At 43.3% G+C, this 13,311-nt stretch overlaps 1 protein-coding gene across 1 annotated transcript in view; it reads right to left on the bottom strand.

Annotated features, from left to right (window-relative positions):
• RUBCN (rubicon autophagy regulator) overlaps positions 1–13,311 on the bottom strand; it is a 37,223-nt gene that overhangs the window by 13,046 nt on the left and 10,866 nt on the right. The window contains exons 5-11 of the mRNA XM_068970999.1: positions 12,904–13,057; positions 11,738–12,271; positions 10,312–10,356; positions 8,118–8,213; positions 7,296–7,411; positions 6,162–6,369; positions 5,555–5,659 (exon numbers count right to left, since the gene is read on the bottom strand). Of these exons, the coding sequence (XP_068827100.1) occupies positions 5,555–5,659; positions 6,162–6,369; positions 7,296–7,411; positions 8,118–8,213; positions 10,312–10,356; positions 11,738–12,271; positions 12,904–13,057 (1,258 nt within the window). The remainder of the gene's footprint in view (positions 1–5,554; positions 5,660–6,161; positions 6,370–7,295; positions 7,412–8,117; positions 8,214–10,311; positions 10,357–11,737; positions 12,272–12,903; positions 13,058–13,311) is intronic.

The raw sequence follows: 13,311 nt of genomic DNA, 5'->3' as shown, positions 1-13,311 counted from the left end.
GAACAACACTCCCTGGGAGCAGCCTCCCCCAGCACCCCAGAGAATGGTTTCCTGGTGAGGGCTGTTGGCATGGCAGCTTTCATGAACAACATCACTTGACACTCTCAGGGCAGCTCTGCAGCTTCAGAGAACTTCTCCACCATCCAGTGAGCAAGGAGGCCTGGACCTCAGCCTTGGGGGTATGGCTCTCTTCTACATTCCCTCCCTGTGGCCTCTACTTCGGCCCTAGAGATGGTGACTACTGCTTATATCTGCTATTCCTGTATTCTCTAGAGTTCTCTTTACTCCTTATGAGCCAGTCTCCCATTACTTCAATCCCCCACTAGAGTTAATGATTCTTTATATTAAATTTTCCCTATTCAAATTGTCATGTGGTGTCTGTCTCCTGAATGGACCCTGACTAGGTACATCTACACGGAAGACTGAAATTCTAGGAAAAGGAAGATTAAAGAAGAACTGATGAAGTTTCAGTGGAAAAGGAAGAAGGAAGGAAAAAACGGAACTTAAAAACCTGAAAAACCAAAGAAATTGAGAAAATTGCCTAGGATCAGGAGCCTGTGAAAGATATTGTATCAATTTGGCAGATACCATCAGAAGAAACAGATGAAGTTCAAGAAGCTAGACACAAAAGATCACATACTGTATGACTGCATTTATACAAAATGTCCAGAAAAGGCAACTCTATAGAGATAGATTAGTGGTGGACTGGGGCTTGGGGTGCGAATGTAAATTAACTATAAATGGTAAATTAACTATAAATGGGCATGAGAGGGATCTTACTGAGGATGATGGAAATGTTCTAAAACTAGAATACGGTGGTGGCTGACAACTTAGTACATTTACTAAAACTTAGTGAGTTGTACACTTAAAGTGAGTGGATTTTGATATGTAATTATTCCTTAGTAAGATTGTTTTTAAAAAATGGAATAGATGTTAATGAGTACAAAGCTTTCTATGAATAAGCTTTCTATGATTACAGGTTTATATCCACTTTGCTGCAAGGAAGAAGTAACCTTCAAATCTATTTCCTTCACAAACACTTCTGGTTCCATAAGGTCTACTTGCTGAAATAGGATCTAAGAAAGTGATCATTTTAATCAAAGTATTATAATTATGCAGAGTATTTACCATAGATGATGTCTACAGTATGGTGCTTAAGTAACCTTCCTTTGATAGAATCCAAAGAGACCCTTCAATAGCATATATTACCCAAGGTGATCAAAAAGAAACCTCTAGACATGATCAGAAAGACTGCTAATGAGAACTATACTGACACTTTTTAGAAAGACTTTTGTACTAGTGATAAACTTGCTTAAAGATCAGAAACAAATAAGAAAGAACAGAAAGCAATAAGGAAACCTAGAGTAGAGAAAAACGAACTGCAAATTATGCTTTCATAATTGGGAATCTGTGTGTAGAAAGTTAAATCACTACTTTGGAGACACTTGCTTTCCCACCAAGCCCTCAAAATATGTGGGATGGTGAGTCACAAGAAAAAGTAGTATTTTAGTTGAAAAATATTTCATATTCTTGGTTTATAAAAAATACTTTAAAGCACCCAAAATGGGGGAAGAAAGAATGCTAGGAAGACCAAATAAAAGTATGCTTTCTGGCTAAAGCAGATTGAATATGCTCTAATTAAGAAGTAGCTGACAGTCAGTAAATGCACATGCAAAGGACTTTGGTTGTGAACACATCAGAAACCACTTTTTTTGTTTGATTTTTGGTTCTTTTGTCACCCGGCATGTGGGGTCCTAGTTCCCCAACCAGGGATTGAAACCATGTGAAATCTTAACCACTTGACCACCAGGGAAGTCCCAGAAACCAGTTTAAAAGTGAGTTAGGGGAATTCCCTGGCAGTCCAGTGGTTAGGACTCAGAATTTTCACTGCCAGGGCTTAAGTGCAATCCCTGTCAGGTAACTAAGATGCCATAAGCCACAAGGCGTGGCCAAAAAAAAAAAACAAAAAGTGACTTAGGATTGTTACTTCTCAAGTAAGACTATGTTAGAATAAATTATAACCGTTTAGAAGTAAAAGGTACCTAATTACTTTTATTTCTCTAAATCTTAATTTAATCTTATACATATGATTATTTCAAACTCAAGTGGCTGACAATATTAAACTGCTAACTAAAATTTAAAATTAATAAAATAATTAACTATTAATTAAATTAATACAAGCCTGAATTTTGTTGTTTGTGTGTTTTAAAGCCACTTTGAACAGACAAGTGCTACTTGTTTTCGGTTAACCCCATCTACAGAAAGTCTACTTGTCTGGATCATAAGGCAGTTACTAAGACCAAACATTTGCAGCAATAAGTCCTAATTGTAAACAAAGTACCAGAAGAGGTAGATTTCTGAAAGCTGGCTCTGCAAATTCAAAACTCTGAAGACTGGCAGCTTTTTCTATACCATTCTATCTGACTTTTGCTGTCTAAATGTGTGTCAGTAACTTAGCTCTAGGTTTGAATTACAATTTCTTCACCTGACCACTTCTTTCTACACTGTCCATTACCTCCATCAGCCACAATGACCTTTAATCTAAAAGAATCTCTATAGGGAAGGATCAACAAGGACAATCTCAGAGAGGAGGACTGTTGGAGTCATATGAGGAAGAAGAAAAGGGACAAATGAACTTATTTATAAAACAGAAACAGAATCACAGATGTAGAAAACAAACTTATGGTAACTGGGAGGAAAGGGGTAGAGGGATTACCTGGGAGGTTGAGACTGACATATATACAGTACTATATATAAAACAGATAACTAATAAGGCCCTATCGTGCAGCACAGGGAACTCAGTATTCTGTAATAATCTATATGGGAAAACAATCTAAAAAAGAGTGGCTATTGTATAGGTATAGCTGATTCACTCTGCTGTACAGCAGAAACTAACACAATGCTTTTAAATCAACTATACTCCAATAAAGGAGAAGGCAATGGCACCCCACTCCAGTACTCTTGCCTGGAAAATCCCATGGGCGGAGGAGCCTGCTAGGCTGCAGTCCATGGGGTCGCTAAGAGTTGGACATTGAGTGACTTCACTTTCACTTTTCACTTTCATACATTGGAGAAGGAAATGGCAACCCACTCCAGTGTTCTTGCCTGGAGAATCTCAGGGACGGGGGAGCCTGGTGGGCTGTTGTCTATGAGGTCGCACATAGACTGAAGTGACTTAGCAGCAGCAGCAGCATACTCCAATAAAAATTAAAGAAAAAGAAAAGAAGTGCATCATTCTTGGTTGGCTTAAGTTCAGTTTTCCCCAGAGAGTTCTCTATACCTTTTGATTCTCATAACACTGACAAGTCACAGGTATGTACAAAAGCCGGTGCAAACATTCACATACATGCATGTATGAGCATACCCACGCTTCTAACACAGGCTACCTGAAAACAGCAAGGCCACTGACACTGAGAGTCCATTCTTTGACATGTGAGTCAGGTTAGATCCTTCACTACCACCTGTGTAATAATGATTATAAAAGGGGGCCCTTTAGTATTCAGATAGGAAGTAAATCGATCAGAATGACAGTTCTGTACCACATGTTCCTGGAATCAGGACTTGACTTTTGCTCCAAATGCTAGCTGACACTGTTTTTAGAAATCTATATCCACAGTTAGGCTATATATATATATATATATATATATAAATTGTTATATATTATAGTTATTATTGTTGTTATATACTGTAATCATATATTATATATATATTATATATACACACATTGGTTTCTGTTCAGTTTCTGGCATAGAGCTCTTAGAAACTTTGAAATTTCCTAAGTGATAGGAATGTCTATTATTCATAATGAGCCCTTTTCCATTAAATCTGAGTTTAAGTTAATCAGATGACTCATGGGGCCACCCAGACAACTTCAGGAAGGTGCTGGTTGCCAGAAGAAAAAGGTAATTAGAAGATTAGAACTTTTAGCCCCACCTCAGGATCTCAGTCACCAATGGCCAATGACTTAATCAGTCATGCTTGCTTAATGAACCTTGATAATGATGAGGTTTGGAAGAGCTTCTTGGTTGGTGAACAGGTACTGGGAGAGTGGCACACCCTGACTCCATGGAGACAGAGGTTCCTGAGCTGAGGACACTTTGGGACCTTGCCCTGTGAACGTCCTCTTCACGTGACTACTCATGTGTATCCTTTATAATAAACTATAATTATAGAGTGCTTCCCCGAGTTGTTTGAGTCATTCTACTGAATTATCAAAACTGAGTGGGGAGTTGTAGGAACCCTTGGGTTTGCAGTTGGTCACAGAGAAGTACAGGCAGCCTGGTGACCCTACTGGTAGCTAGCATCTAAAGATGGAGCCGTCCCATGGGATTGAACCCTAGATCTGTGGGCTCTTTGCTAACTCCAGGAATTAGTGTCACAACTGAAACGTAGGCCATTCAGTTGGTGTACAGAGAACTGGAGAATTGTTGGAAAACCACATACCAAAAAAAAGTTTTAAGTGACTATCTATTATTGTTATAAAGAGAAATCAGAGGCATTAAGGAGAACAAAGAAGGAAGACTTCCCAAAGACCTGGAAAAATATATGTAAAAACTGTATTTCTGAATGGGAAAGAAACCCAGCTACTACATCTGGAGCTGAATGGGTTCTCAAAATTGGTATAAACAGGAAGTCGGAGCCTCATGCAATAAAAGATCTATTCATCATCATGTTACAATGGAGATCTACAGACACAATTCACCTCTATAAGAAAATTACTCTTGGTTCTAGTCATAGGCAGAGAAGGCAATGGCACTCCACTCCAGTACGCCTGCCTGGAAAATCCCATGGACGGAGGAGCTAGAAGGCTGCAGTCCATGGGGAGGGTGAGCGCTTATGTCCCTGAACTGTTTGGTTTTCTGTTTGTTCATTTGTTGGTTGCACTGATAGGAAGATGAAGAAATTTATGATTTTCAGTATGAATTAACCCACGAATCATGGGTCAATCTGATTTAACACAACTGCCTTTCCAGATAAGAGCCCTCCCCCTTCTCTAAGCAGAAGCTCATAAGAATCTGTGATTCTGCTATGCAAATTAGCGTGGCCAGGACAGAAAATAAAGCTCTACTTTGGAAAAAAAAAACAACTTGACACTTTTCCTCCATTTTGCTTTTTCCCTGCCAGGGGCTCTTTTTTTCCTTTTCTCTTATGATTATAATAAAGCTCCTTTTAAATACTTCAAAACAATTTCATTTGTATTATGGGGCACAAGAGAATAGAATTCTAATTTCGCGTAGGTGTGGGCCAGCTTTGGACTGCTAGGAGGAGGAATCAGAGCAAGAGTCTGAGATAAAAGTGCAATTGAGGAAGAAACTCCAGGGTGACATCAACAGCCAGCCCACTCCACTGGAACACTTCCTTTCAGTGTTCTTTTCTGCTTAAATGTTAAATAGGTTTTGTGTTTTTAATAAGAGAAGTTATCCCTACAACAGCTGACAACGTTCCATAATGAACCATACTGAAGACTCCCTATTTAGAGAAAGCTTCTCAGTCTATGATTCCAAACTGAAAGAAAGAGTTAATGAAAGCTCCCTTGAAAAGTGTTAAATCATACCTTGGATTTCAAATTCATCAACCTCATCATCGGCAGAGCCAGAGTCAGAGAACTGTGCTGAATCACGTGAACTGAACTGGGAGCTGCTGGAAGTGAGCCGAAAGCCTGTTAACGTTAAAAAAAAAAAACAGTAATGAACAGGACAGAAAGAGGCATCTGACACTTTCTAGGGTCACAGTAAAAGCAAACTGGTAGGACTTCAATAGAAAAGTAAACAGAAGCTTGACTGGCAGTTATGCTGGGGAAATGGAAACCAGTTCTTGTTTCCCTTTCTTGTTTGATCTCCTTAAAAGTTTCACGTAAGCAGGAAATACTGCTCTCTGGGAAGGGAAACTGCAACCAGTGGCCTCAGTTCTCCTCATATCAGAAACCTATTTTTTGGAAGCTATGTCTGAGGTAGAACGTAGATGAATTCCAGGACTCTGGTCTAGTAGAAACAAAAAAAAATCCGAACAACACAGAAAATCTTTCTGACAGTAGAGGAACCCTTGGCTTGGGTATAACATCCCATATGAACATATAAAGACAGAAAAGGAAGCCCACGAGGTATCACATCTTATCCAGAAGCCCTGAAGGGGCAGGAAGAGGCATTCACAGCCTCACTCACTTCCATGCTCCATCTCCTGGTACCCGGGGAGCAGGTTCTTGGTGCGGATCTGCTGGCGACGAAGGCGGATCTTCTGCTTCAGTTCCTGGATCTCCCTGTCACTGTCCTCCTCCCCTTCCTCCTCCTCTAGGCACTGGCTCAGCATGTTGCACTTCATCAGCTCGATGGCAGCGATCAAGGACTCTGATATGCTGAAGTGGGCATTCTCCTGGGGAAGGAGAGTGCCAACAAGGGGACACCTCAGGGACTGGTCTCGTGGAAAGGAATTTCCAAGATGTCTACTGCTTTCACTCGAAACACCCAGGGGAAATGCACACTGCCACTGGAGAGAAAGCTGATGGCCGGAAAATCTGTTCCAGGTTCTCTCTGCTCTTGTATCTGGCCATGCCCAGCCTTCCTGTCCCACTTTCCACATAAAAATATGACAGAGAAGTCAAGTTTTTCCTAAACTGGCAGGCAGGTTCCTTACCAACAGTAGCACCTGGGAAGCCCATAAAATGCTACAGGGACATTTTATTTATTACATATCGGAGCCTTAGAACAAAACAGAGAAGCTGATTTCAGGGACAGTCTTTATCTAAGGTTCCAGGGTCAAGGTCATGTGACTAAAATTCAATGTTTCTCTGCCCAAGGGAGCTTTTAAGGCAAGATCAGTAGTATTTTTGGACTCAGTGAGGAGCATAAGCTCCCTGAAGAGTTATCCAAGGACAGAACTTGTTGAGCTTATCTTTATGGTGACTTCTCTGTATTGTAGTCTACTTGCGTGTTATTACTGTGCACCCAAAACCTGTTTAGGACAAATGGCACCATACCCGTCTGGCTGGATCTCCCTGCTGCTGCTGCTAAGTCACTTTAGTCGTGTCCAACTCTGTGCGACCTCACAGACGGCAGCCCACCAGGCTCCTCTGTCCCTGGGATTCTCCAGGCAAGAACACTGGAGTGGGTTGCCATTTCCTTCTCCAATGCATGAAAGTGAAACATGAAAGTGAAGTTGCTCAGTCGTGTCCCACTCTTAGCAACCCCATGGACTGCAGCCTACCAGGCTCCTCTGTCCATGGGATTTTCCAGGCAAGAGTACTGGAGTGGGGTGCCATTGTCTTCATGGGCTTTTCAGTGGCTCTTTAGTGTCCTCACCTTTTCCAGGTCTGCACAGCTGCCGAAGTCTTGCTCAGACAGGTAGCTGATAAGGGACTGTCCTTCTGATGGTCTTCGGAACATGCCTTCTCCTGAACACAGGTACTGACTGCCCTCTGTGGGAAAATGGAATGTGGATGTCAAAAGCCCTGGCTTTGAAAAGCAAATCTTCTTTACAGCCAAGCTTCTTTGAGAGATTTGATGATTTTAATGCTAAAGATGCTCAGAAGTCTTTCCCAATAATAGGTTAGAAAGATGTCTACCTTCTAAAGGAGTTTCTCTAAATCTCAGAATCCCAAAGCACTAAGTGCCTAGGTTAGAGAATGGTGGAATAAATGGAGAGAGCCTGGAGACCACCCTTTGACCACCTAAATTTAAAGATGACTTACGCATCCTCCTACCCACAAAAAAAACAAAAAAAACCTGTGCTGTGAATCAGACAAGGAAACAAATGTCTTCTTCTTATGGATAATTTCAATGTGGAGTTTATCTTCTGGTCATTAGGCTCAAACACTCAAAGGCCTCTTTTCAAGGTCTCTCTCATCCACTCAGAGAGCCACTGTAGCTGGCTCACCAGACATTCACGGTGGTAGCACCCACAGCATAAGACGGTGGGACTCCTACAGCAGAGAGGAGCAAGAAAAAATGGTGGGGCCGTGTGATTTCTAGCACAGGGGTTGAAAATGATGAAGGGGAGGGTGAGACTGTATGGTGTGCACCCTCCACAGAGCTGAGATGCGCCACACAGCTCAGAGTGTGGCAGGCACGGGGGGAGCAGAGCAAAAACACGACTGCAGCCTGGCCTTCCTAGTGCTCACTTACCATACTCCATGTACAGAGAGCTGGGTGTGCTGACTTCACTGCTTTGACCAGAGTAGGACAAGGGGCCTCTCAACTTCGACTTATCACTGCAGGATTCTAGTGTCAGTGGCCACCAGGGAGCAAAAACACACATACGAGGTGAGCAACACATATATTCCCAACCTTGGAGTTTCAATATCTAATAGCTCCCATTCCCCACGCCCTCCCGGACAGGAGAGAGGGGGCACACCAACAGGACACAATCCAAGAATGCAGAACACATGGAGGAAGGGAGGTGGGAAGTCAGTGTATTCTAAGGAGAAAGAGAAAACAAGACCCAGAAGGCAGCAACACAAAGGCGAAAAAGAAATCAACATGGATTCATGATCGGTTCTCTCCTCTTCCATCTTCTTACCAAGTGTTTCGGGAGTATCAGCCAATTTCTGCCCTCTTGATAAACCAGTTTAGAAAACAGTCCTCACAAACACATTGCAGCTTTTCTGATCCCTTGACACTAGACTTTAGAACAATATCAGAAGGGTTAAAGTCACTAAAAAATATACTAGGATATGGCCTCTCTTGACCCTGAAATATAAATTTGTCATACTTATAAATTTAACCTATTTTTGAACTGGCAGAACAACAAAATAACACCCAGCAATATCCTTAAAAGAGCATCAAAACAATGCTAGAGAAGCCAAGGATGATGGCCCTGTAACCAAGGGGCTCAGCCCCAGGGCTGTGGACTCAGCCTTCCTGGAGAAGGAAGGGAGGGGTTTCAAAAGAAGGTTGCAAGGTAGGAAGGGTCTGCGTAGAAGTTTTCAAGGAACGTAGAGGACTGAAAGGGGAGGAACAGCGGCAGGCACAGTTCGCAGGAAATGGAAACAGATCTTCTCCAAAGGGAAACATAAAATCTCCCAGCGCCACAGAAGGACGAGCAGGCAGAAAAGCAGGTGGGTGCCTGAGAAATGAGCAGGACGCACTGGGAGAATGAATCACTGAGCAGCATCCAACCCATTTCCCTGACAGATGGTGCCGATTTGTCAACGGCTCCTCTCACAAAAAAATGCTCCTACATGGTAAGCAATAACTTCGTGTTCCCCTGGTGGCCCTGGCAGCGGGCTCTGCTCCTTACTACTACACACCAGCAGTCACCGTGATGTCATGGTGAGAAATCATGACTCAGACACAACCTCTAAGGTCCCTGGTCAAACTCAGTGCACAACACACACTCCAATACCAGCACCCTGTTCATTTACCAGGAAAACCCTAGTACAGAGGGAAGGATGATGCGTGCGAGAAGCTGCATATGAAAAGGCTGTCCAGCTTTGCTCACTAACCTCACTACCTCCTGATGCTGCCCATTTGACTGATCAGCTCTAATTCTCAGATCTTCCTCATACTGACTTGAAATCTGTCATCTCACAGTTTCTCATCTCCTTAAGGGCAATGCTCTTCTAAACAAAAGTCCTGCAGGCTTGTCTCTCTTCAATCTCTTTGCCATGCTAACATACCCAGTATCTTCAGCCATTCATCATTTTCAGTACACCCTAACCACTCTGCCTTGCAGGCACATTCCAGCATCAGTATCTCCATGCATTATGTACCCAGAATGGAACACACGTGCAGTTTGAATACCACTGTGAAAACCAAAGACACAGACTTAAGTCACTAGAAAAATCTTGTGCGATGGCTGGAATGAAGGGGTAGGGCTGGGGGAGGTGGAATTTACAGCAGAAGGAAGACAGATAAAAAGGAAACAGGGGACTCCAGGGGAGGCAAAAACATGCACTCATATCCAAGACCACAGAAAGAGGAGAAAACGTATTCTGGTGTTAATTCAAGGAAAATAAAGTGATTCATAGTAAGTACCCAGTTATGAGAAAAATTCTGCCATTGATTCATCATGATATCTTAACAAATAGCAGGCCTCAGTTTCACCTCTAGGCAATACAGGATTGACAAGTATGAATTCTACCTCCAAAAAGCTGCTGAGAGAAGGAACGAGGCATTTGGAAGTCATAAGCAGAAAACATATCACATAAAATATTGGTATCATTTTACGACCAGGTCCAAGCATCACAACAGGACCAGACTAGCCAGGCTTGATTGACACCAGAATGGAAAAGGAAGCTCTTCACTAAGCAAGATGGTCACAGAGGAGCAAAAGGAGGCAGGGATGGTGGACAGAGAGGAGGAGGACTGGCTCCCAAACCTGCAATGGGATCTTCAACTATAATGGTGATATTCCTGGGGCCTCCTGTATGTAGACAGACAGGTGCAGAGGAGAGTCCAGAAAATGAGAACAGAGAGTGAGAAAAAGAGTGTCTTTTTATCCAGCAAAGGTGGGGGTGTAACTCCTGAGAGGGAAACCTAGTACACACGGAGGGATGACACGTATGAGAAGCTGCACAGGACCCATACTCCCTCAGACCCTCCTGCTTAGTTTTCTCTGGCTCCCTTTTCCAATGCAGGTTACTGTGGTTTCTGGAATCCACATGGATTCAAGAATGGGGAGAGGGGAGTTTTACATGCTCAAAGGCCAGCAACCTGGAGTACAGCAGACACCACATCTGCCCCATGAGATGTGAAGTAAGGGTCTAACCTATGCACTCTTCACATCTAAGAAACCTCATGGGAAGACAGACTTTGAATTGAAGGTTTCTTGGTTTCTGAACCAGTTCCAATGATCCAACCCACATTCTTGAGGGGAAAACAGAGACAAAAGTTTGCAATTCAGAAGTTTCAGATGAGGGCCTTAGCTCTCACCTATTAGAAATTATAAATAGAAATCAACAGCAGCTCTAGTTGTAAAGAATATCTTCCTTTTACGCTCTTAATTTTTTCTGCTTTATTTTGATACTATAATCCAAAGCTTTTCCACCCAGAACTGGATTTGAGCACAAAGGTCCATGTTCCACTTGCTTTTATGGACATGTTCTTACAAATGAAACCCAACCAAAGACTGCCAGACACCAACAACCTAGGAAAGATGATGGCAGGGAAACAGCAAACGCAGTGACACCCACCTTGGCCGTGCGTGGGGTGCTCTCTGCTAGCAGCTGGTGTTTGTGTGAGGGTGGTCCCAGTAGCCAAGGCCTCCTTACCCGACTGCCTTTCAGCCTGAATTACTGATGCAGCGGTCAGCCCACCTACTTGTTTACTAGGTCCCATCACCCGACACTCACTACATCTCTAGTGTTAATCAGGGAATCCTAGTAGCAGTTTGCCTCTCTCTTATTGTTATTATATTCTGACCAAACTTCTCAGGGAAGGAATTTAACAGGATTATTTTTAAAGCTCATTAGTACTTCCCCTCTGTCTGAGAGACACATTTAAAACTTAGACTATGATTAGTCACACTATCCTCTGATGCTAAAGAATTATAAAAGAATCCAAGAAAACACTTACTATTTAGCAATGTATAAATGAACAAACCTAAGTATCCTCAGAGAGATTCTGGATTTAGATATCCACATTATATTACGAACTTCTCTTTTTCGCTATAAGCAGGATACTCTTCATATCTTCAGAAACATAACTTTTCTTCCTGCCATTTGAAGACCCTTAAGAACAAATCTCCCTTCCACCGGTAATTCCGGAGGCCACCTTACTGACATGCGGTTGGTGGTTATCATTACCTGGGGCTCCTCTGGAGGCAATGTTGGTGTCCGAATGGGAGCGAGTATGGCTCTTCTTTGTTCCTCCGGTGACGGTGAGCGTTTGCCCCTCTGAGAAGCTAGATCTGCGAAGGACACTGGACAACTGGCTCTGCCTACCTCCCTCCTGGTCCCCTAGAGAAGAAGCAGCAGAGTCTGGCTTCTGAGAGCTGCTGGAGGAGAACAAGTTGGAGCTGCTGCTCTCGGTATTGCTGCTGTGACTCTGACAGCTGGTGGTCCGGCCCCGGGGGTCCTGGTTGCCAATGGCCAGGTACTCAGGCCCCTCGCTGGCATCACTTGGGGAGTCATTCTGGCTGCTGACCCAGGATGCTTCCAAGGGGCTGGTCAGAGTGCTGGAGCTCATCTCATTGGGGGTCGAGGGGGAGTCCTTGGCTAATGCAGTGACTGGAAGCAGAGGGTCTAGGACGGTTTGATCCTCTGCTGCTGAGACATGCCCTCTGCTTTCTTGAGGTTTTCGGGGCGGGCCAGAGAGTGAAAAGGAAGTAGATCTTCTTCCTAGGATATGAAAAGAAAGGGAAGGGAAAGGTGAGCTGGGAGCTTTTGAGCTGGTATGTATGAAGGGCTTCTCCACAGCTAAGGACTGAACTCCCTAAATGGAGGTGCCCAGGACATATGATGTCACCTCAAAAAAGGGTAAGTCATTCAAAGTAAGTAAAAATTTACTGAGAAGCAGCTAAGCGAAAAGCATGAGCTCTTGAGACAGTGGCTTCTTTGCTTACCAGTATGCATTCCCCATCTATAAAATGAGCAACAATAATAACACCTACCTCATAGGACTGTTTTGAGGATTAAATGAGATAATATACACAGACTGACGGCAACAGAGCCTGACATGTGGCGGGTACTGAAGGAATGCTAGCTATTATTACTGAAATGCCTTCTTGGCGATGTGGATTAGAAACCCAGGGGAAACTAAAACATCTCTTTCCTCTGTTACTGTAATGATTCTACTGCATTATCTTAGGCTAGCTGCCATATTCCTCTTTAAGACTTCCATACTGAGACATAAAGTGTGACAAACTGCATTGACCAAGGCTCTACTATAGCCAGTGGGTGACCAACCATTATGTCCTCTGTTTTCCAAGGCTGAGGATACATGCCTTCACAATCCCTCACTGCCCCCATACCTAAGCTGTGGTGGGGGATTTGGTGGAGACTGGAGAAGGACCCAAAGTAGGAATGCTGAGCACTGTTGGTTGAAGGGGTAGATGCGGAACCAGGCAGAGCTGTCAGGCTGTGGCTCTTTGTCACCAGGACTGGGCTCTCATGCTTTCTGGCAAACTATGGAAAAAAAAAAAAAAGTGTCAGAATCAAGGATAGTGGCCCTCAGAGGAAGAGGACAGTATTATAGAAACACTGGCAGAAACTGGCCTTTGGCAGTAGGTTTAAACTGCAGCCAGGGCCTGTAGAGACAGCATAGGTACCCTCTACCACAGCACACAACTTTGAAAGCTCAAAGTCTTGGCAAACATCACGGCTTCTGCAGCTGGAATCCTAAGTGATCAGACCAGGAGTGCTTTATCGTGAAGGCAATA

Source organism: Capricornis sumatraensis, chromosome 1 (genome assembly GCF_032405125.1).
Source record: "Capricornis sumatraensis isolate serow.1 chromosome 1, serow.2, whole genome shotgun sequence".
NCBI classification, from domain to species: domain Eukaryota; kingdom Metazoa; phylum Chordata; class Mammalia; order Artiodactyla; family Bovidae; genus Capricornis; species Capricornis sumatraensis.
Note: the sequence above shows the minus strand (reverse complement) of the source record. Positions and strands in the feature narration are given on the sequence as shown.